The sequence below is a fragment of the Camelus dromedarius genome, chromosome 7, assembly GCF_036321535.1.
Source record: "Camelus dromedarius isolate mCamDro1 chromosome 7, mCamDro1.pat, whole genome shotgun sequence".
NCBI lineage: Eukaryota > Metazoa > Chordata > Mammalia > Artiodactyla > Camelidae > Camelus > Camelus dromedarius.
In genome coordinates this window covers 66,475,075-66,496,033 of record NC_087442.1, presented here as the reverse complement: position 1 = coordinate 66,496,033, position 20,959 = coordinate 66,475,075, and the positions used below count along the sequence as shown (strand labels likewise).

Below are 20,959 nucleotides of genomic sequence, written 5' to 3'. Positions count from 1 at the left end.
TAAGATATAAATACTTAAAAACCAATATTAAAATTCTTTTAATTTGGAAATACTAATTGTATTTTAGGTAACTGCAAAGATTCTTACTGGAGATCCAACAGTACGCTGGGGAGACAAATCCTATAATTTGATTTCTTTTTCTAATGGAGTATTTGGCTGTAATTGTGATGTAAGTAAACTACTGAAGTTACTGTTTTAAAAAATCTTTTAGATTAATGTAATGGCAATAATCTACAATTCTTACACTGTTCTATAGTAATATAAGTAAGCACTTCTTTAGCTTTCTGGCATTAAAGTAGAAGTTTTAGGTATGAATTCTCAGTGAAAGTAGAGTGTAGGATAAGTTATTTTCATCTGTAGTCAGGCTGACAGTTTGGTGTGTATCTGCAAAGTGGCATTTGCATGTATTTTTATGTAGTGTAAGCTCTTTAAAATCCACTGTTACCTGTTTGTTGAGAATTACAACCTATTTTAAAAGATACAGCATTATGTGTATGTTCTATGCAGAGAGAAATGCATGTGCATGTATTTCTAGATTTACCTAGTAATCTTATAACTGTTTTTCCGAAATGACACAAGATCTTTGGAACATTACTTATTTCCAGATATTAAAATGTTTCATACCGAATACCATTTTTTACCGTCTTCATGAAACACACACACAGCTTTCTTGTTTCTTTTCTGTTCTGCCATGATATTCTTTAGTAACTCTACCTTGCCATTTTCTGATAGACATTCAGGAGATCAGTGAGCCAAGAAAATTGAAAAATCAGCCTAAGTCAGAGTTGCAGTATACACTTACAATCTCATTATACTACTTTTTCATAAACTGTATAATTTGGCATAACTTAGTGTGAGGTAGATTTTTTGTTTGAATTTGGGGACTTTTTTCCAAAAGCATTTAGTGACTGCAAAATACTAAAAAGACCTGTTACATTGATCTAGATTCAATAGTTGTATTAATCAGTATTTTCAGCTTTAGGGGTTAGAAACCTAAATCAGACTGGCATTAGACTATGAAGATATTTGTGGCATAGGGGTACAGCTCAATTTGGGTAAGCTAAATTTGACTTGCAGTGTCTAAATGCTTTCATGAGAAATTTCTCTCTTCATATTTTGGCGTTTCCGATGTTTGACTTCATTTTTAGGTAGACTATAGCATGTGAGATTTTGAATCTCATGTTTTCACAGCTCTCTTCATAGATGAATGTTCTGCATGGAAATAGTCAGCTCCCCCTCTCCCCTCTCCAATCCCCCCCCCCCCCCGCCAGTGGTTCCAGCAAAAGTCCTGGGAATAATGCCCATTGTGTTAGCCTGTGTGAATCGTGTGCACGTTGCAGGAAATACTTCACCTGGCTTGGGACATGCTGAACCTTGGGCCCAACCTGGTAAAGTCACTCATTCAGACTACAACAGAGGTGTGGTGGTTGTCTAAGAAAAGTAAAGTAGCTCTTATTGGAGAAGAAGGTAGAGTGGTTGATGTGCAGGTAATAAAATGTCTGTTACAGTAACTCATCAGTATTCATGGTTGCTATGAGTCATTTTGAAGATTTGTTGCCTTTCCTCTTCCTTGGAGTCCACTGTTGAAAAATATTTCTTGTTGACGCAGTTTTTTTTTTTTCTCTTTAGTTCCTTGTTTGATTCTTCTTGACTTTCTCAGTCTGGTTTATATCCTCACTATTCTCTGGAAACTCTCCTCTGTAAAGTAGCTGACCACCTTTTGGCTTCTTCCCTCCATTTCACTTTGACTTGTCAGCTGCAGTTGATCACCCGCTTCTGCGTGTGCATCTGACACTGTATCCACCCTCTTGACAGACTTCTTCTATCTACTGAGTCTAAAGCTCACCTGAATATTATTCATAACTGCTTTCCCCTATACCTGCTCTCTAATCTAGTTCAAAAGTTTCATTGACCATTTCTACATGGGTAGGTTGCAGCTATATTTTTGTCAGTTTTACTCATTATTCTCATTTTCAGAGTATTGTTGCCTGGTATGTTAAAACTGAATGTTACATTATTACATAAGGGTAAATTTCCTTCTCAAGAACTCAGCATCTTGTTTTCTTCCCTCACTCCCAACCCCCTAAAAAACCACCTTGCACTACTTTGGTTTTCCTGATAGCACCAACATCCTGCTATTTGCCCAAATTCAGGATGGAAATAAATTTAATGACCTTTTCTATTTTTGAATGAAGAATACTGGTCCTATAGTGAGCATATATCTCAGCACAACTGAGATACTTTGCTGTAGTAAAGTGTATGGACATGTTTTATGTGGATGCATTATCACCCATGTATTTATAAAATTGAGCTGATGACTCCACCTGATTATCTGCTTTTAGCCTTCCATGTAGGTTTCCCTTGCAACCTAAGATGATTACTGAAAATGCAATTTTACCTCTGTAAAACATTATTAATAAAGTATATATACTTTAAAGTAAGGCTGTTCTTCATCCAGAAGCCATGTTGCTTCTGTCTTCCATTGGTGCTTGAATATGTACTTTTGTGATTATACTGCATGATGGCATTTCCCTCTTAGAATTTAAAATCCTGGGGTCAGCTATTACATCTTCTCTATATAGGCTTTATTATAGGGTTTTGTGAAGGGCACGTAGGAAGCATATAGTAACGTTAGTTGTTAATAACAGCAGTTACCAATTACTGCTGTGGTCCAGGGTCTACAGTAAGTACTAAATAAGCATTTTTAAAATCGTTTTTCACATCAGCAGTATGAGAATAGGTATTGTTTTCCCTACGAACAGATGAGGCTGTTGACTCAGAGAATTAAGGAGCTTTCTCATGGTTGCACAGCTGTCAAGTGGTGTGGTGTGGCTTAGAACCCAAGTCCACATTTTTAAACAGTGTGTGACTCATGTGCTTCCATATGAATGAAAAAAAAAAAAAGGTAAAGCTTATATAAACAAAGCATCAGGAAAGCATTTGAATTTTTTATACTTCCTCCTTTTTTTTAAATTGATGATTAGGTTTCCACAGGAGATGGGTGGGTAGAATTATAAATCAGGCTTATATCCTTCACTGTTGCTCTTTCTTACTGCTTCCAGTGATGGAGTTAGAGATTACACTATTGTCTTAAAGGAGTGATACATGCAAGCTCTGTGAAAATTCTTTGTGAAGCTACAAACACCATGCAGTTTTGAGATGCAATTAGAAAAGGGTTTTATCCATGACCTGTGAATCTTATCACACGTGCTGTCACTGCCAAGTGGGGTGAACTGCTCTTACGTCTTGTACTGACCTCGCTAGTGAGCCTTTCCTGAAGCTGTGGTGGCTGCCTGCCTGGTAACAGTATACTGTGCTTCTAGGCTCCACGGGTCCATGATACACAGCAGCAAAGCTGTGCAGTGTTACAGCGATACTTAAGACACCTAATTACACCTTCTGACGCTGGGTCCAGGTGGGCTGGGTTCGTCTCGTAAGCCTCCCTTCTTTCTCTCCAAGGCTAGCAGCGTCACTTTCAGTTCACGAATGTTAACTCTGTGTAAAGTGGTAACCTTAACGCAGAGGGAAGAAAAAGTCTGATGTAGCCATCAAAGGAACGTGGAGAAAATAAGCCAAAAGTTTATCCTCCACAGTAAATGATGGAAGAATTCACTAGCCACAATTTTTTTCTCTAAACAGAGCTGTCAAAATGGTAACACCCCTGTACCTCAGTTCATCTTTCCCACATTCTTTACGTTGAGAATTATTTCTGCCACATTTGAACACTCTTTTAGATATGTACACAAAATCATTATGCTTTTTAATACTGATCTAGTGGCCTGTGTCTTTACCAAAAGAAGTTAATACCCATCCTCAGTTTAGCCTTCAGATGATCTGCCACCCCCATCTGCTTTTCCGTAGTGCTCTTACAAGCCCAGAACATACTTTAGCATGGCAAGCGGATACCTGCTTTTGACTTCCAGTACAAAGAGCAGTTCTTTTCTCCAGATGATTCATGTTTGCTTTACATCCCTCCCCATTACCTGAAGGGCCCTAATTAGGCGCTTCCAACTTTAAATATTTGTTCTTTCTCAGAAAATAAAATACATCAGTTACTATACTGTAGAATATCCATATCTTCATCATTAGGAGGTGAGACATTTGAGAATTTTGCATTTCATTGTGTTTTGAGAATGGAGGGAAAGTGAAGAGAAAATACAGGGTCAAATTTTGACCTGACATAAGGTGTTGAAAATCTTGTATATTTTCATTTTAAGCATGCCCCTTTTGATGCAATGGTTATGGTAAACATCAGCCATTATGTTGATCAGAAGATTATTGAGACTGAAGGAAGATGGAAGGTATGTTAGAACAAGTATTTCATCCTTTTGCTCCTCGTATTTTTACAGATACAATATTTTTAAGCGTTCTCTATTTTCAGGGTTCAGAAAAAGTACGGGATATACCACTTCCAGAGGAGCTTGTTTTCACTGTGGATGAAAAAGTGTTAAATGACATCAACCAAGCTAAAGCCCAATATCTCAAGCAGGTAGATTTTTCACTTTTCTCTCAGATGGTAATACTTTGCTTTTTTAACTACTGTATATAAATATTAGGCCATCATCCAAGCATGAAGGCATAAGCCATTTAAAAATTTAACCTTTAACACCTTTATTTGTGTCTGATGACTACTTTAATGCAAATGATAATTTGGGTATCTTTGGAGTATTCTCCTTAGGTGATTTTTCACTGTTCGCATTTAATTCTTTTTGTTAGGCATCTGATCTGCAGATTGTGGTGTATGCCTTTACACCTTTTGGCAAAAAGCTAACCAAGAAGGTGATGCTTCACCCTGATACGTTTGTTCAGCTTGCACTTCACCTGGCCTATTATAGACTTCATGGACGGTGAGGACCATTCATTTCCCATTTTCAGAATCTTGTTGTTGTTTTCGGGGGTGGTAATTAGGTTTATTTATTTATTTTTAGATGTGGTACTGGGGATTGAACCCAGGACCTCGTGCATGCTAAGCATGCAGGCTACCACTTGAGCTATATGCTTCCCCCATTTTCAGAATCTTGGAGTCCAGGGATACATCTTTACCATAGTTATTCTATCCTAATTCCTCAGTGTTTTTCTGACTCTTCTCCCAGTTGGCACTGCATCCTAATTTGTACTTTCATCAACCGGGTTCTTAAGAGTTCCCATCTGTGACACTTTCACAATCTTTCTGTATTCAGGTTTTTTTTTTGTTTGTTTGTTTTGTTTTTGGTACTTTTGAAGTATCTACCCTCTTGTAATACAGGTTTGCCATTCTTTGGAATTCAGATCATTTGGTTTTCTTACAGCCTCAGTTTTCTCATGGGTTCGTGAAAGGTATGATTTAATAGATTATTCAGTCTTTACTCGTTTTCCGGCTGGAGAGATGGTATGTTGTGACTTTCTACGTCTTAAGCAGTAGTGGAAGCTCCTTGATCTTGCTTTTCAAAATGTAATCTGAGAATATGTATCTTTAAGTGGGATGTTTAGATCATTTATATTTAACATAATTATCAATAATATTGGAGTTAAGCCTACAGTCTTGCTGTTTATTTTCTCTTTCTCCCATTTGTTTTTTGTTCTTTTTTATCTTCTTCTGAATTCATAGCATTTAATTGTTTGATTTATCTCCATTATCAGCTATACTGGGATTTTTTTTCAGTAGGGCTTTTACAAATTAGATCTTTAACTTATCACAGTTTACCTTCAGATATTTTCCACTTGAAGTGTAATGTAAGCACTTGAAAACAGAATGCTTCTCTTTTGCTTCTCCCATTCTTTGTGCTCTTGTCATACATGATATTTGCATATATTTTAACAACCTCACAATGGACTACTATTTTTGCCTTAAATAGTCAGTTATGTTTTACCACAATGAAAGAAGATAAATAAAATAAAACTTGCCATTGTAACTAATTTTAAGTGTATAATCCAGTATCATTAATAATATTCACAGTGTTGTGCAGCCATCACCACTATCTGTTTCCAGAATTTTTTCACTACCCCGAACAGAAACTGTGTACGCATTAAGCAAGTAATTTCCCATTCCACCTTCTACCCCAACCCCTGGTAATCTCTAACTTATTTTCTGTCTATATGAATTTGCCTGTTAAAGATATTTCCTGTGAGTGGAATTCTACATTATTAGTCTTTTTGTGTTTGGCTTATTTCACTTAGTATTTTCAATGTTCATTCTGTTTATGGCTGAATAATATGCCATTGTATGGATATACCACATTTTGTTTATCCATCTGTTGATAAACACTTGGGTTGTTTCCACCTCTTGGCTATTGTGAATAATGCTGCTATGAACATTCACATACATGTATTAGTTTGAGTCCCTGTTTTCAATTCTTAATGAGTCTGTAACTAGGAGTGGAATTACTACATTGTGTGGTAATTCTATGTTTAACTTTTTGAGGAACTGCCAAACTATTTTCCATAGTGGCAACACCATTTTACATCGTCACCAGCAACATACAAAGTAACGAGTAAATTGTTCAACATCCTTGCCAACACTTCCCGTTCTGCAGGTTGTCTTTTCACTCTCTTGATAGTATTCTTTGATGCACAAAGTTTGTAATTTTGAAGTCCGGTTTATCTGTTTTTCTCATTTGTTGCCTGCACTTTTGGTGTGATACTCAAGAAATCATTGCCAAATCCAATGTTATGAAGCTTTCTCTGTATGTTTTCTTCTAAGAGCTCTATAGTCTTAGCCCTTACTTAGGTCTTTGATTTGTTTGGAGTTAATTTTTGTTTATGGTGTATGGTAAGGGTCAAAATTTATTCTTTAAAAATTTTTAAATTTATTCTTTTAAAAAATTTTTAAATTTAACTTTTTGGGGGGTTAATTAGGTTTATTTATTTTATTTTTAGAGGAAGTACTGGAGACTGAACCCAGGACCTTGTGCATGCTAAGCATATGCTCTAGCACTTGCTAGAACTATACCCTCCTCATCAATGTATTTTTTAATTTACCTTGTGATTTCTCCCTGACCAATTGGTTAAGAGTATGTTGTTTAATTTCTACATATCTGTGAAATTTTCAGGTTTTCTTCTGTTATGCTTTTTTACTTTCATTCCATTGTCATTGAGGAAGATACTTTGTATCATTCCAGTCTTTTTCAATTTATTGAGACTTGTTTTGTGACCTAATATATGGTCTGTCCTAGAGAATGTTGCATGTGCGCTTGAGAAGAATTTGTATTCTGCTGTTCCTAAGTGGCATATTCTATATATGTCTTTTTAGCTCTACTTATTTATAGTGTTGTTGAAGTCCTGTGTTTCCTTATTGATCTTCTGTCTACATGCTCTATCCATTTTTGAAAGTTGGGTATTGAAGTCTCTAGTTATTGTTGTAGAGTTGTCTAGTTCTCTCTTCAGTTCTGTCAGTGTTTGCTTCATATATTTTAGAGCTCTGTTGTTTGGTGCATGTATTTTTATAATTGCTATATTTTGATGAGTTAAACGTTTCATCAATATATAATATCCTGTTTGTCTTGTTTAGCCCTTTTTACTTAAAATATATCTTATCTGATAATAATATAGCCACTCCACCTCTTTTGGTTACTATTAGTGCAATACCTTTTTTTATCCTTTTACTTATAACCTCTTGATGCTTTGAAACATTTCCTATGGTACCCGTCCCTATGTACCAAAGTACTTTTAGCTCTTTGATACTGAAAATAGCCTCCTTGTTATTGACTGTCTCAAGCATAGTCTATATTATGGAAGTTAGTCTCTGACCAAAGCCAGCTTTATTAGGTAAACTCTTGTGATAACACTAGAGCATTTTCTTGCTCATGACAGATTCTCTTTGTTTCATTTTTTCTCGTAGCCCTGGTTGCTGCTATGAAACAGCTATGACAAGATACTTTTATCATGGCCGTACAGAGACCATGCGATCATGTACAGTAGAAGCAGTCAGGTGGTGCCAGTCCATGCAGGATCCTTCTTCCACTGTGAGTATTTGAAAAGAAAAAACAGAAATTTTTTGTTCTAAAGGAAACTTGGGCCCTTAAATAATGACCTTCTTTACTTCAGTTCCCTTGGATCGATAAAATACTTCCAAACCTTTTTTTTCCTGAAATTTTTACACATTTGTTCATTTGCCAGTAATACATATACTTGGACAGAATAAGAAACAAGGAAGACTTGAGAAGCCCATTTGTGTCATTTTCTAGGGGAAGTATCTTCAACACCTTGAGAATTTCACTACTATTGATCTGCCTTTAGAATAACGCTTGTAAAATGCAGACTCCCCCAAAACATCTTTAAAACGAAGCTTTTCTTGATGTGGTTGAATGTTTTTGAAACCTGATTCTCGTTTTCATATATTAAAAGTAGAACAGCTTTATACTTAAGCAGTTAGACAAGAGGGTATTTCCTTCCCACTGCTATTTTGGTATTGTGTTTATTTCTTTAGTTTTGATAAACATAGTTATGCACATGTTAACTTATTTTAATTTCATGGAGCTGCTTTGTTATCATTTTTATAGAGCTGTGCTTTAGTTTTGAAATCATAGTTGTTTCTGTCTTTATACTTGTTAATGTCATGTCAGTGCTGCCCACAAGTTCCTATTTTCTTATTCCCGGAAAGACATAATGAAGTCACAGAGCATATAGGAAAGAAAAGAAAGTGGAATAAGTGAGGAAAAGACAGAAGTATGATGTGTCTCAAGGTCTTTCTAGAAATTGTTTTTCTCTCCCAAATTACCCAAATCCTAATTACTCTGAGCCTAGGTTTTTTTCTCATTTAGTTTCTATACAGTGTGTTATTGACGTATCTCTTGATTTTTAACACAGATTTTGGAGCAGCAGCACAAAATGTTACAAGCTTTTGCCAAACATAATAAGCTGATGAAAGATTGTTCAGCTGGAAAAGGTACATTGGGATTGTTCCAACCTGTAAATATTTTTTCTAATGCTGAAAATTTTTTTCTAACTTCAGTTTTGGGGTTTTGTTGCAGGATTTGATCGTCACCTTTTAGGTCTCCTACTCACAGCAAAAGAGGAAGGTCTCCCTGTTCCAGAACTCTTTACAGACCCACTTTTCTCCAGAAGGTAATACAACGTAGTGTTTTGTAATATTATCAGTTTCTTTCTTACTGAATGTTAAAAGCTTTTCAGAAACAATATAAGCTTCTGTAAGCCTAGTAAAATGTCCTTTCTTTGTGCTGTACAGTGGAGGAGGTGGAAACTTTGTTCTCTCAACAAGTCTGGTTGGCTATTTAAGAGTCCAGGGAGTGGTGGCTCCCATGGTGCACAATGGCTATGGATTTTTCTATCATATCAGAGATGACAGGTGAGGCTGCTCTTTTTATTCTTACTGTGCTTACTTTCGTTGGAATGTCTTTCCTACGCTGTGATTTGGATTGCGTTGTCACAGGTCACTCACTAGCTACATGGATAATTATTTTTACCACTTAGGCATTGAACATGTATGTTTCTTTTTCCTGCTTTGGGGATATTTCTCAAATCAGTCCTTTAGGTGTTCTGTGCAGAACGCCATTTAGGGTTGACTTGGTAATCATATCACCATCCTCCTCAAAACTCAGTACCCATAATTACCATATTTGTTCCACCCAAGGTATTATATGGTAAGTTCAGATAAAAATTTGATGATCTTTAAATACGTGGTGATTAGGGCAGTCATAGCCAATACTAATGAGACCAAGACGAGATGCGGTAGATTAGTTTATATTCAAAAAAGGATGTTTTACCAATTCAAATGCATTTCATTTCAGTTGTACTGGGTTTGACTTAAGTTTATGGAAAGAGTGAGAAAGAAAATATTAAAATCTGGTAGGGGAAAGAGAGGTGGAGAACAGGGTAATATGGAATTGACAGAAAGGCTTGGAAGATCCCCTTTCAGAGTCTGGCCGTCTCTTCACAGGGGTCTTTCAAAGCTTGGGAGGCTTACTTAAAAATAATGAGGCTACATTTAGCACTAGGTGAGTAAAGAGAGAGCAAGCTTGGAGGCATTTCATGTAGAGTGTGAAAAATTGGAATGATAATATGTCTGACATATTTCAGTTTCTAAAATAGTTTTCCTACTTTTCCTTTTTTAAGGATTTATAGTCAGTGTTTTTTTTCAAAACTTGATCATCTGCTTTCATGTCAAGCATAATCTCTGCATAGTCAGTTGTAGCCAACTGTGTTTGTTGTACCAGACCAACAACAAGTACCTTGTTGGCACCTAAGTCCTTACATGATACATTCCCATGGTATTCAGTTTGTGCACATTAGTCTTAAAATTAAAGGTTAAATGATGAAGGTTAAACTATAGATCTTATTATCCTTTTGCCTAATAGTCAGAGGTCTAAAATCATCATCACATCCAGAGAATAACTAAGGATTCTAACATACTCCCTGACAAGCAGTGAAACTTATATTGCATGCAGTGGTAAGAGTTTAGACCAGATAGGCCTCAGCTCTCTGACTTTATGAAAAATATATTTTTAATGATCCTGGGACAGAACTTCCTTTCACTCATTCAGGAAATATTTAGTGAGAACTTACAGCGTGCCAAGGATTATTTCGGGTGCTAAGGATGCAAGACAGACAAGATAAACCCTCTTACAGGTTTTATTTTCTGTTTGGGAAAGAGAAACAAAAGCAAACAAGTAAGCAGGATAACTTCAAATAGTGTGTAGCGATGAACGACGTGAAGGAAATAAGCAAGTTGATGTAATAGAGACAAACCGGTGGGGAGGTGGAGCCCAGCTTTGTATGGTGGGGTGGGGGTGGGGGTTGGGGTGGGGATAGGGGCTTGAGAGGGTGGAGAACGAGGTGTTGAGGATGCAGCGGAGTCAGTCATATGAGTGAGCAGCCCAGCAAACAGCTCTCCTGAGTCCAGTGAGTGCTCTCTCCAGCGCCTCCACCCAGCCTCAGTCACCGTCTTCTCCTGCCTAAGGCCACAGATTCTCTGTGGTCTTCTTGCTCCCTCCTCTTCTTCCCTCCAGACCAGTCTCTACATGACAGCTCTGATGGCCAAATGTAACTCAAGTCATATTGTTCCCCTGCTTAAACCCTTTTAAGGGCCTTTCCTTTCCCTCCGATAAGCCCCAGCATCCTTCTGTGATCCCCCCCAGGACTTGCGCTCTCATTTACCTCCCGGCTGTACCTCCCACCCCAGCCATGCCAGCCCCTCTTCCTTGAACAGCCGAGCTAGCGCCCTCCTCAAGGCCTTCACGGGCAGATACCCTCAGCCCAGCAGTCTCCTCCTTGAAATATGTGCATGGGGGACCCCCTCATTTCATACAGATACTTGCCGTCATCTAAGAGGCCTTCCCTGACCATCTAACATTGCAAGTTCCTCCCTTCCCCACACACCTGCTGCATTGTAACATTTATAGTAACATTTATAGCGTGTGTGTGTGTGTGTGTGTGTGTGTGTGTGTGTGTATTTCTATGTTATCTATCTTTCCTTCCTGGAATATAAGCACACAAGAACATGGTCTTTAATATGTTTTTGTATCCCCAGCTCTGTACCAATGCCTCATAAATACCTTGCACTCAGTAATTGTTTCACAATGACTTTGAGGTTGAACATAAGTGTATGGGTCTGAGGGTAGGGAAGAGCTTGGCATTTGTAAGGAACAGAGGCAGTATGGCTATCAATTAGCATTTGAGTGGGCGGGTGGTAGAAGAGATTGAAGAGAGGTAGACAGGACTTCATCTGGTAGGGCAGTGCTCTCAGCCCTGAGTGCATGTGAGGACACCTGGAGAGCTTTAAAAACAGCACTTCTGGGGATACCGATTTGGGTGGGGTGGTCACTTGCTATAGGGCCTTGTAACGTGGTAAGGGGTTTGGATTTTCTCCTAAATAGGGGAAGCATTTTTACCAATTTTAAGTATGAAAGTTACATGTTTTATTTACATGTGAAAAGGACCACTGGCTGCTGTATGGAGTATAAATTAGGTAGACAGTAGTATGAGCAAGAATGAGATGAAGGAAGTCAGGAAGCGTGGATGGTAAGTTGAAGGAGGTAGTTGATTCTTGAAGGTGAAGAGAAGTGGAGGGATTTGAGAGATACTCTGGAGATAGAACCAGTAAGATTTACTGATGGATTGCTGATTCTGATGCTGGTATTTACTGGGATGGAGAAAATTAGGGGAGAGATGGGTTTAGGGGCATGTTAGGGTAGAATAAAGAATTTTGTTGTGTACATAGTGACATCAAGATTTCTACTAATACAGTAGTATGTTTATATTTAACAAGAGAAGATGTCAGAAGGCAGTTGGATACATGAATTTGGGGTTCAGGAAAGAGGTATACATTTGAGTCATTACTATGTATGCATGCAAAATAGTTTTCAAATGAAATACATGGAAATTGAAAGGGATTTTTTTCATTCATTGCTAAGCTTGAAAGTGTGTGACTTAAAATGCCATTTCAAAAATAAACCAATTTTTAAATTTTAATTGAACTACATCCTCATTGTAAAAAATTTGTAAAATATGGAAAAATGTAAACTCTTGCTTCACCATCTCTTGTGTCAGGTTACTTTCACCTAGGGTGAGCAAGAATTCGTATTTCATATATGGATAGCCAGGTGGGATAAAGGTCATGGCTCTGTTCACCATCATCATTTGGAGCCTTTTGGCATTGATTTTTGCCTTGCAGTTACTTATTATTTGTGTTTCACAGGTTTGTTGTGGCCTGTGCAGCCTGGAAATCATGTCCAGAGACTGATGCAGAAAAGCTAGTTCAACTGATTTTTCGTGCTTTCCATGATATGATGCGGCTGGTGAATCCTGCTCACCTTTAGAGACTAATCATTTATTAAGAACTTACCAAAACATATCATTAAACTGGGTGCCGGGAGCGGGTTGGTGATGTGAGATAGGAAAGAGTGTTAAATGCAGCAATCATTAGAATTAGGCTCTGTAAATTCATTCTGACACAGAAACTAGAAACACTTACAAGTTTCCTCTGATGCAGCAGCAATGCAAATTACGGTATGGTGACCAGAGAATTATGCAAAGTTTAAGATAAGCCTCAACAATGCAAATCTACAAATCTTAACAATGCAAGTCTAACTCTGACTCTTAAATATCTTTGTTGGTACTCGTATAGGTAATAAATCTTCTCTCTGAACATCATCGTAGAGTCTACCTTCCAGCACTTTAATATCTTCTAGTTGTCAAAGGAAATGAAATATATGACTGGATGCTAATTTCCCTGAAATCAATGATTCCACATTCACCACAGGCTTACAAGCCTACTATGTTTGGGAAAGACCACTACAGTTTAATGATCTTAAAAAAGAGAGATTCTGTTGAGCAGACAGAAGAATTAGGCTGTAGTAAGGAGGTTTACATCCTCTGACAACACACAAAACCCTAACAAAATTTATTCTAGTATATGGTTGTAATTAGTTTCGTGAATGTAAAATTAAAGCACTTATATTTAAAATCAGTAACTTTAAAAGGATTAAATATTAAGTAAGATTCTCAGGATTTTAGTTTTGTGTTTTTCCTCTGTTCAATTTTGTAGTTTCTACTCTCAGGAAATAAAATTGTGAAAGTCATATAGCTTTTTGTTTTGTGTTTGAATAAGTGATTCATTCCCCTTTGACCTGCTTTCTGATAAGTTATGTATTGTGTAATAAACCACCCAAAGCTTACTGTCTTAACAGCTAATCATTTCTCATGATTGTGTCAGTGGACTGAGCCCATCTGGATGGTTCTACAGCTGTCTTACCTGAGTTAGTCAAGCAGCTGCCCTCACTGGGCTGCGGGATGAGGCTGATAAGTCTAAGATGGCCTCAGCCACTGCCTGCGGACTTGGTGGCTGGGACTGACTGCTGTACACAGTAGTGGGGCTGTTCCAGAAAGGAAATGTAGTAGTTGCAAGGCCTCTTGAGGCCTAGGCTCTGAAGTCACAGTAAAGTCACACGGTGTCACTTTTGCATTCTGTTGGCTAAAACAAGTTACAAGAGCAGTCCAGATTCAAGAAAGGGGAGGAGGAAATGCTTTATTGGGGGCCATTTTGTAGCAGGCTGCCACAAACATTACAATCTGTTTAGCATACTGACTGTATATGTTCTCTCTTGGTCCTTTTTTGGTTACATTTTCCTAAGTTCTGAATTTGATAAAACTGGTTCATTATCACTGTTACTTCTTTGTGAAAACATTGAATTGACTTCTGTGGCATTTGATAGCTCCTTAATAGTTACTGTAGAATAGGAAGATGAAATCTGAACTATAGCCCTCTTTGCTCACTAGTACACTGGTTGATGAGATTGCCAGGCCACTTATAATCATTTGGTTGGTTGTTATTAAATAGTGTCTAAAGAATTGGGTTTTTTAGAAGCAGATCACCTCCTGCAGAGAACCTGCTTTTCACTCATGCTTAACCATGTTTCCCTAACCTGCCTGAAGTCAAGAATCAGTTGGAATGCTGTTTAAGGAGACATTCCTGGGCCTTTCTCAGACCTTCTGAGCCAGAATTTCCAGGGGCAGATGCCACATGATCTTTATCAGGCAAGTTGGAAAATAATTACACAAGAGTAGATTTTCTCACCTTAAGTCACTACGGTAACTGCCCTTTGCCACACTTTCCTCTTGGTTAACTGAAATTCAGTCTGCTGCTACACATGGTTACATTTGAAAAATTCCTTGGGACTATGTGGTTTATTACAGATAGATGATCTGATTTGGATAATGTACTGACCTAAATGACCTGTCACAGAAATGAATGGTTATTGCAGCAGTAAATTATGGAAAAAACACTTTAGAGTGGTTAGCTGCCAGAGGTTGCCTACAATATTTCTTATTGTTCGCCATCTAAACATAGTTCCTCCTTGTAGAAGTGGATTAATATTCTGGGAAAATCTAATTATTTGTAAAAAAAAAAAAAAAAAGTAACACAGTTGCTATAGAAACAGCACTTTATTGATGTTTCCAATGTTTCAAATTGCACTAATATGTGGAATTTTTATTAACGAATTTTAAACATTTAAAAAGATGCCTCTTTCTTGCTTTATGGAACAAATGTGTGCTTATAGTTAGCTTGTTTAAGGACAATTCCATTTTCTCTTGGACTTTGATAATAAAGCTGGGAATATATTTTCTTTAAAAAAACCTCAGTTCCCTAATAGAATAATTTGGAAATTTACCAAGGGGGAGAGTAGACTGTTACTGAACAATGTATTTTTCCTTTGTAATGAGGAAAATTGTTCCCAAACCACATTGTCATCTAACCAGCCGTTTAGGACTATAAGAATTTTCCTTATGTTTGTGACTTCTAATTCTACAGTTTTATATACCTAAACTTTGCTCTTAAGTTTTTCCGTGTGTTTCTGGTAACTCAGTGCTAAGCTGTTTTCATACTTCAACAAGCCAAGTGTCACCTCTAATCCTAAGTTTCAAATGCTGTACTATCAACCCCCAAGTTGTATATTCTAAATTGATCTGGAATAAGACAGATCTCTATTTCATGATGAATTAATAGCTCTTTTACAAGTCAGAAAAAGTTGTAGAATGATTTGAATTTATTTTTAAGATACACTATAACAAGAGTTCTGTGCTCCAGCCTGGACACTGACCATGGAATGATAGATGCCTTTCTGCGCCAGCAGCTGCTGATGCGTGCCATGCTCCATGACTCTGCCGTTCTCAATCACCACGATCACGTCTGCGTTCTGGATGGTGGACAGGCAGTGAGCAATCACGATGCAGGTGCGGCCTTCCCTGGCTTTGTCCAGGGCTTCTTGGACAACCTGTTGACAGAACAGAACCCTTATGTCACAAATTGTACAAATCAGTTTTAACAGTAAAGGAAATCTAAGTATTTTTACCATCCATCCATCCAAAAAAAAAAAAATTACCTTTCATTTCTTTTCTCATCTCTGAATCCTTAGCTTTATGCATGTGTTTTAACATAATCGACACTGCATGCAGTTATGTTCTTTATAATAAGAATGGACACTCACATGAAATCTTCACAAGTGTTCTAACTAGTCAGAAAATGATTTTACTTAACTAGTATGCTTTTGAGTATTTCCCAGTTTCCATTATTAATGTGCTAAAAATATGACTCATGCAGTTTTGACTTGAATGCTTTACTTTTTTTATTTATAAAATGTATATGTGATCATTTTAGAAAATTTGGGAGATACTAGAAGGAATGAAATGAAAACATTCTACCTCAAACTATTTCCATTTGTTTAGTTTCTTCCCCGTGCTTACATATTTTTTCCATGGTTGACTGCACAGAAGAATTAAATGGGACATGAGGTGGGAGGCTGTACCTTTTCACTTTCCGTATCCAGAGCAGATGTGGCTTCATCCAACAGCAGGATTCGAGGTTGTCGGATGAGGGCCCGGGCAATAGCAATCCTCTGTTTCTGACCTCCCGAAAGCTGAGTCCCCCTATCTCCCACTCTGGTTTCATACTTCTGCAAGTTAGCCATTAATAAAGTTAATAACATTCTAACCCAGAAAATCCTAATGGTATACTGAACAAACTCACACTTCTTAACATCTGACAGTTTTACTTACAAAAAAAAAAAATTTAGAATCAGTAAAAAGTTTCTGTAACAACTTCCAAGTTGCTCTTTTATCAGTTCATTTTCAAAATCAAACTAGAAAATTAGTGACTTTAGTTGTCAATGGTATTCTGCAACAACTTCACAAATTGCTATCATTATCAGAACGCCAGTAATGCCAGGCAATCTGCTGTCACTGAAGCCCTAGAACGGTTACATGTTCATGATTAAGGTTTAGCATTCTTAACTGGAAATATTCCTATGACCCACATGGAGCCTAGTGTTTTCTTTTTAAAGTTCATTTATTCGCTTAAATATTTACTCACTACGTATTAGGTCAGAACTGTGGGAAGCAGAAAAATGAATTCACCTTTGTTCTTACTGTGGAGGAATTTATAATTGAAAGAAAAAAATCCAAATATGGTCGAGTATGGAATGAGTAGAATATGCTACATGCTGTGAAAGATCAGAAGAGGGAAATAGCAATTGTGGAGAAGAAAGGGGAGCTAAAGTGAAGAAAAGATACCTTTGTAGAGAAGTTGGGAAGCTGGATATTGAGAGAACATTCTAGGCTGGAAAAGCAAATGCTGAATAAAGGCACAAACTGAGTCAGTTGAGTTTGCAGTGAACTGAATTCAATGTATTGAATAAAGGCACAATATTTTTTAAATAATCAGTAACAATGCGTCAACTTCTGGAGTACAGCATAATGTCCCAGTCATGCATACACATACATTCGTTTATATTCGTTTTCATGTTTGTTTTTTTTTTCATTAAAGCTGATTATGAGATAATATAGTTCCCTGGGCTATACAGAAGAAATTTGTTTTTTTATCTGTTTTATATTATAGTAGTTAATATCTGCAAATCTCGAACTCTCAATTTATCCTTTCCCACTGCCTTACCCCTGGTAACCATAAGATTGTCTATGTCCGTGAGTCTGTTTGTTTTGTAGATGAGTTCATTAGTGTCTTTTTTCTTTTTTTAGATTCCATATATGAGTGGTATCATATGGTATTTTTCTTTCTCTTTCTGGCTTACTTCACTTAATATGATAATCTCCACCTCCATCCATTTTGTTGCCAATGGCATTATTTTATTATTTCTTGTGGCTGAGTAGTATTCCATTGTATAAATATACCACAGCTTCTTTATCGAGTCATGTCAGTGGACATTTAGGTTGTTCACATGTTTTGGTTATTATAAATAGTGCTGCTGTGAACATTGGGGTGCATGTATCTTTTTGAATTAGAGTATCCTGTGTATATATGCCCAGAAGTAGGACTGATGGATCATAGGGTAAGTCTATTTTTAATTTTTTTGAGGAATCTCCATACTGTTTTCCATAATGGCTCCACCAAACTGCATTCTCACCAACAGTGTAGGAGGGTTCCTTTTTCTCCACAGCCTCTCCAGCATTTATTATTTGTGGACTTTTGAATTATGGCCATTCTGAATGGCATGAGGTGATAACCATATTGTAGTTTTGATTTGTATGTCTCTGATAATTAGTGATATTGAGCATTTTTTCATGTGCCTATTGGCCACTTATATGTCTTCATTGGAGAATTCCTTGTTTAGGTCTTCTGCCAATTTTTGGATTGAGTTATTAGGGTTTTTTGTTGTTGCTGTTAAGTTGTATGAGCTGTTTATATATTCTGGAAATTAAGCCCTTGTCAGTCACATCACTTGCAAATATTTTCTCCCATTCTGTAGGTTGTCATTTTGTTTTGCTTATGGTTTCCTTTGCTGTGCAAAAGCTTATAAGTTTAATTAGGTCCCATTTGTGACTATGTGTTAAGGGTTGGTAAGCCTAACCAACTTGGAAGGTTTTCAATTTTCTTTGTGAGTGAGTGATTTCTAACTACAGCAGAATATGACTGACAGTAAAAATAAGCTCTACATGGGCTTAATCCAGTTGTACCTTAGATGCTGGATGAGAGCCACAAGATGAACAATCCTGCCATCAGTTTTAGGGATCTCAAGTCATCTTTCCAGGACTCCTCAGGTTGGCCAGTCACTGAGAAAATTGTTTCACTGAACTCTTACCTTAGTTTTCAAATCCATACTGATTTCACTGCAATTTGGGTACAGTCGTAGCAGCTATAATGAGGCAATAAGGAGTGTTGGGGACCATGGAAATTGGAGAGTAAAGGTCCTTTCCAAAGAAATTAAAAAAAAAAAATTAAAGAAAAACAACCTTATAACAAAAAGAAAATTTTTAATGGAACATAGACTTCAACATAAAGTATAAACCATAAAATTTTTAGGAAAAAAATGGAGAAAATCTTCAGGATCAAGGGCTAGACAGAGTTCTTAGACTTGATATCAAAGGCATAATCCAGCATATATTCAGGGGAAACTCTGATTTGAAAAGATAAGTACCCCAACATTCACAGCAGTACTATTTACAATAGCCAAGACATGGAAACAACCTAAATGTCCATTGATAGGTGACTGGATAAAGAAGTTGTCGTATATCTATACAATGGAATACTACTCGGCCATAAAAAAGAATTAAATAATGTCATTTGTAGGAACATGGATGGACCTAGAGATTATCATACTAAGTGAAGTAAGTCAGAAAAAGAAAAATACCATAGGATACCACTTATATGTGGATTCTAAAAAAATGACACAAATGAACTTATTAACAAAACAGAAACAGACTCACAAACATAGAAAACAAAGTTATGGTTACCAGTGGGGGAAGGCAGGGGAGGGATAAATTAGGAGTTTGGGATTGGCAGCTACTAACCACTATGTCTGAAATAGGCAACAGGGTCCTACTGAATAGCACAGGGAACTATAGTCAATATCTTAAAATAACCTATAATTAAAAAGAGTGTGTGTGTGTGTAAATGAATCACTATGCTGTACACCAGAGGCTAACACAACATTGTGTATTGACTACTTCAATTAAAAAACAGTCTGTAAAAGGAAAAATTGATGAATCGGACCTCATCAAAATTAAAAACAACCTTTGCAAAAGACTGTCAAAAGCATGAAAAAAATTAGCTACAGACTGGGAGAAAATATTTGCCAACTACATTCCCAACAAAGGGCCAATAACTAGAATATATAAAAACAGTAAAAAAAAAAATCCAATTAGAAAATGGGCAAAAGATATGAAAAGATATTTCAAAGAGGAAATATAGAGAGCAAGTAAATATGTAAAAAGATGTCCAACCTCCTCTGCCATTAGAAATTGCAAATTAAACCCACACTAAGATATCACCATACCCCTATCAATGGTTAAAAAAAAAATAGTGGCAAAGATTCTGAGAAAATGTATTGCTCATACTTGCTGGTAGGAATGTAAAATGGCAAAGCCACTCTGGCAAACAGTTTAGCAGTTTCTTCAAAAAATTAAATATGCAGTTACCATCTGGCCCAGCAACTGCGCTCCTGGGCACTTATCACAGAGAAATAAAAACTAAGATTCCCACTAAAACCTGTATACCAATTTAGCAGCTTTATTCTTAAGAGCCAAAAACTGGAAACAACCTAGATGTGTTTCAACAGGTGAGTAATTCAACAAGCTGTGATCCATTCTTCCTCAGTAATAAAGGGGAATGAACCACACTTAAACCCAACAGTTTCAGGGAATGCTGAGTGGTTGTAGGGAGTGAGGGCTGGGAGGAGGGGTGTGTGGCTATAAAAAGGCAACACGAAGGATCTTTGTGGTGATGTGAACGTTCCACAGCTTCACTGTGGTCGTGGATACACGACTGCACAGGCAATAGAATTGAAAAGAATTAAATACACACGTATGCAAGTGCATGCAAGTGAAACTGGGGAAGTCTGAATAAGGACTGTAATACTGTAATATTTTTGCAAGGTGTCATTAGAGGAAACGAGGTAAAGGATACTAAGATCTCTGAATTCCTTACAACTGCATGTGAACCTATCATTATCTCAAAATGTCTTAATAAAAAAGTACCACAAAGGGATAAAGCAAACATGGCCACAGTCTGAATGCAGCCCACAACCACCAGTTTGAGGAGACTTAATATCTCCTCGTTTGTTCCTTGTGACATGTGTACCAGGTAGACATAGCAACTAATATTCCTCTTTACCAACAAGGAAACTTGGTATCATGGCACTCAGTGTCTTGTCTGAAGCCGCAGTGCTAGTACTCAGACCAATTCTGTTACAAGACTGGGTTGGAGTGTAACTTCAGGAACTGTCTGAGAAGGAAGACAGTTTAGGGTTGATTCTGATTTCACCCTAGCAAGTCGCCAGTTCACTTACCTGGGGTAAGGTCTCGATGAAGGGGTGTATGTTGGCTGCTTTGGCCGCACTCACGATTTCAGCCATTGTCACAACCCGGCTGTTGTCTCCGTAGGCAATATTCTCGGCAATGCTGCAGTCAAACAGGATGGGCTCCTGGCACACGATTCCCAGTTGGGCTCTGAGCCACTGGATGTTGAGTGTCTTTGCATCTTGACCATCTAGGAGCTAAAAATCAAAGTCAACAAACT

At 37.3% G+C, this 20,959-nt stretch overlaps 2 protein-coding genes across 10 annotated transcripts in view; one reads left to right on the top strand and one right to left on the bottom strand.

Moving 5' to 3' along the window:
- The window catches only part of CROT (carnitine O-octanoyltransferase), a 37,696-nt gene extending 24,182 nt beyond the window's left edge, over window positions 1-13,514 (top strand). For all 6 annotated transcript variants that reach the window (XM_031454828.2, XM_031454821.2, XM_031454825.2 and 3 more), the window contains 9 exons: window positions 68-169; window positions 4,218-4,301; window positions 4,382-4,489; window positions 4,717-4,847; window positions 7,817-7,940; window positions 8,785-8,863; window positions 8,949-9,042; window positions 9,164-9,283; window positions 12,632-13,514. In XM_031454828.2, coding sequence (XP_031310688.1) covers window positions 68-169; window positions 4,218-4,301; window positions 4,382-4,489; window positions 4,717-4,847; window positions 7,817-7,940; window positions 8,785-8,863; window positions 8,949-9,042; window positions 9,164-9,283; window positions 12,632-12,752 — 963 coding nt within the window. In that variant the 3' untranslated portion in view covers window positions 12,753-13,514. The remainder of the gene's footprint in view (window positions 1-67; window positions 170-4,217; window positions 4,302-4,381; window positions 4,490-4,716; window positions 4,848-7,816; window positions 7,941-8,784; window positions 8,864-8,948; window positions 9,043-9,163; window positions 9,284-12,631) is intronic.
- Window positions 13,515-14,804: 1,290 nt separating this feature from the next.
- Window positions 14,805-20,959, bottom strand: part of LOC105087357 (phosphatidylcholine translocator ABCB4) — a 49,022-nt gene continuing 42,867 nt past the window's right edge. The window contains exons 23-25 of one of the 4 annotated variants that reach the window (XM_064487609.1): window positions 20,730-20,936; window positions 16,239-16,385; window positions 14,805-15,707 (exon numbers count right to left, since the gene is read on the bottom strand). In XM_064487609.1, the coding sequence (XP_064343679.1) occupies window positions 15,486-15,707; window positions 16,239-16,385; window positions 20,730-20,936 (576 nt within the window). In that variant the 3' untranslated portion in view covers window positions 14,805-15,485. The remainder of the gene's footprint in view (window positions 15,708-16,238; window positions 16,386-20,729; window positions 20,937-20,959) is intronic. The other 3 variants (XM_064487611.1, XM_031454799.2, XM_064487612.1) reach the window with 3 other exon arrangements.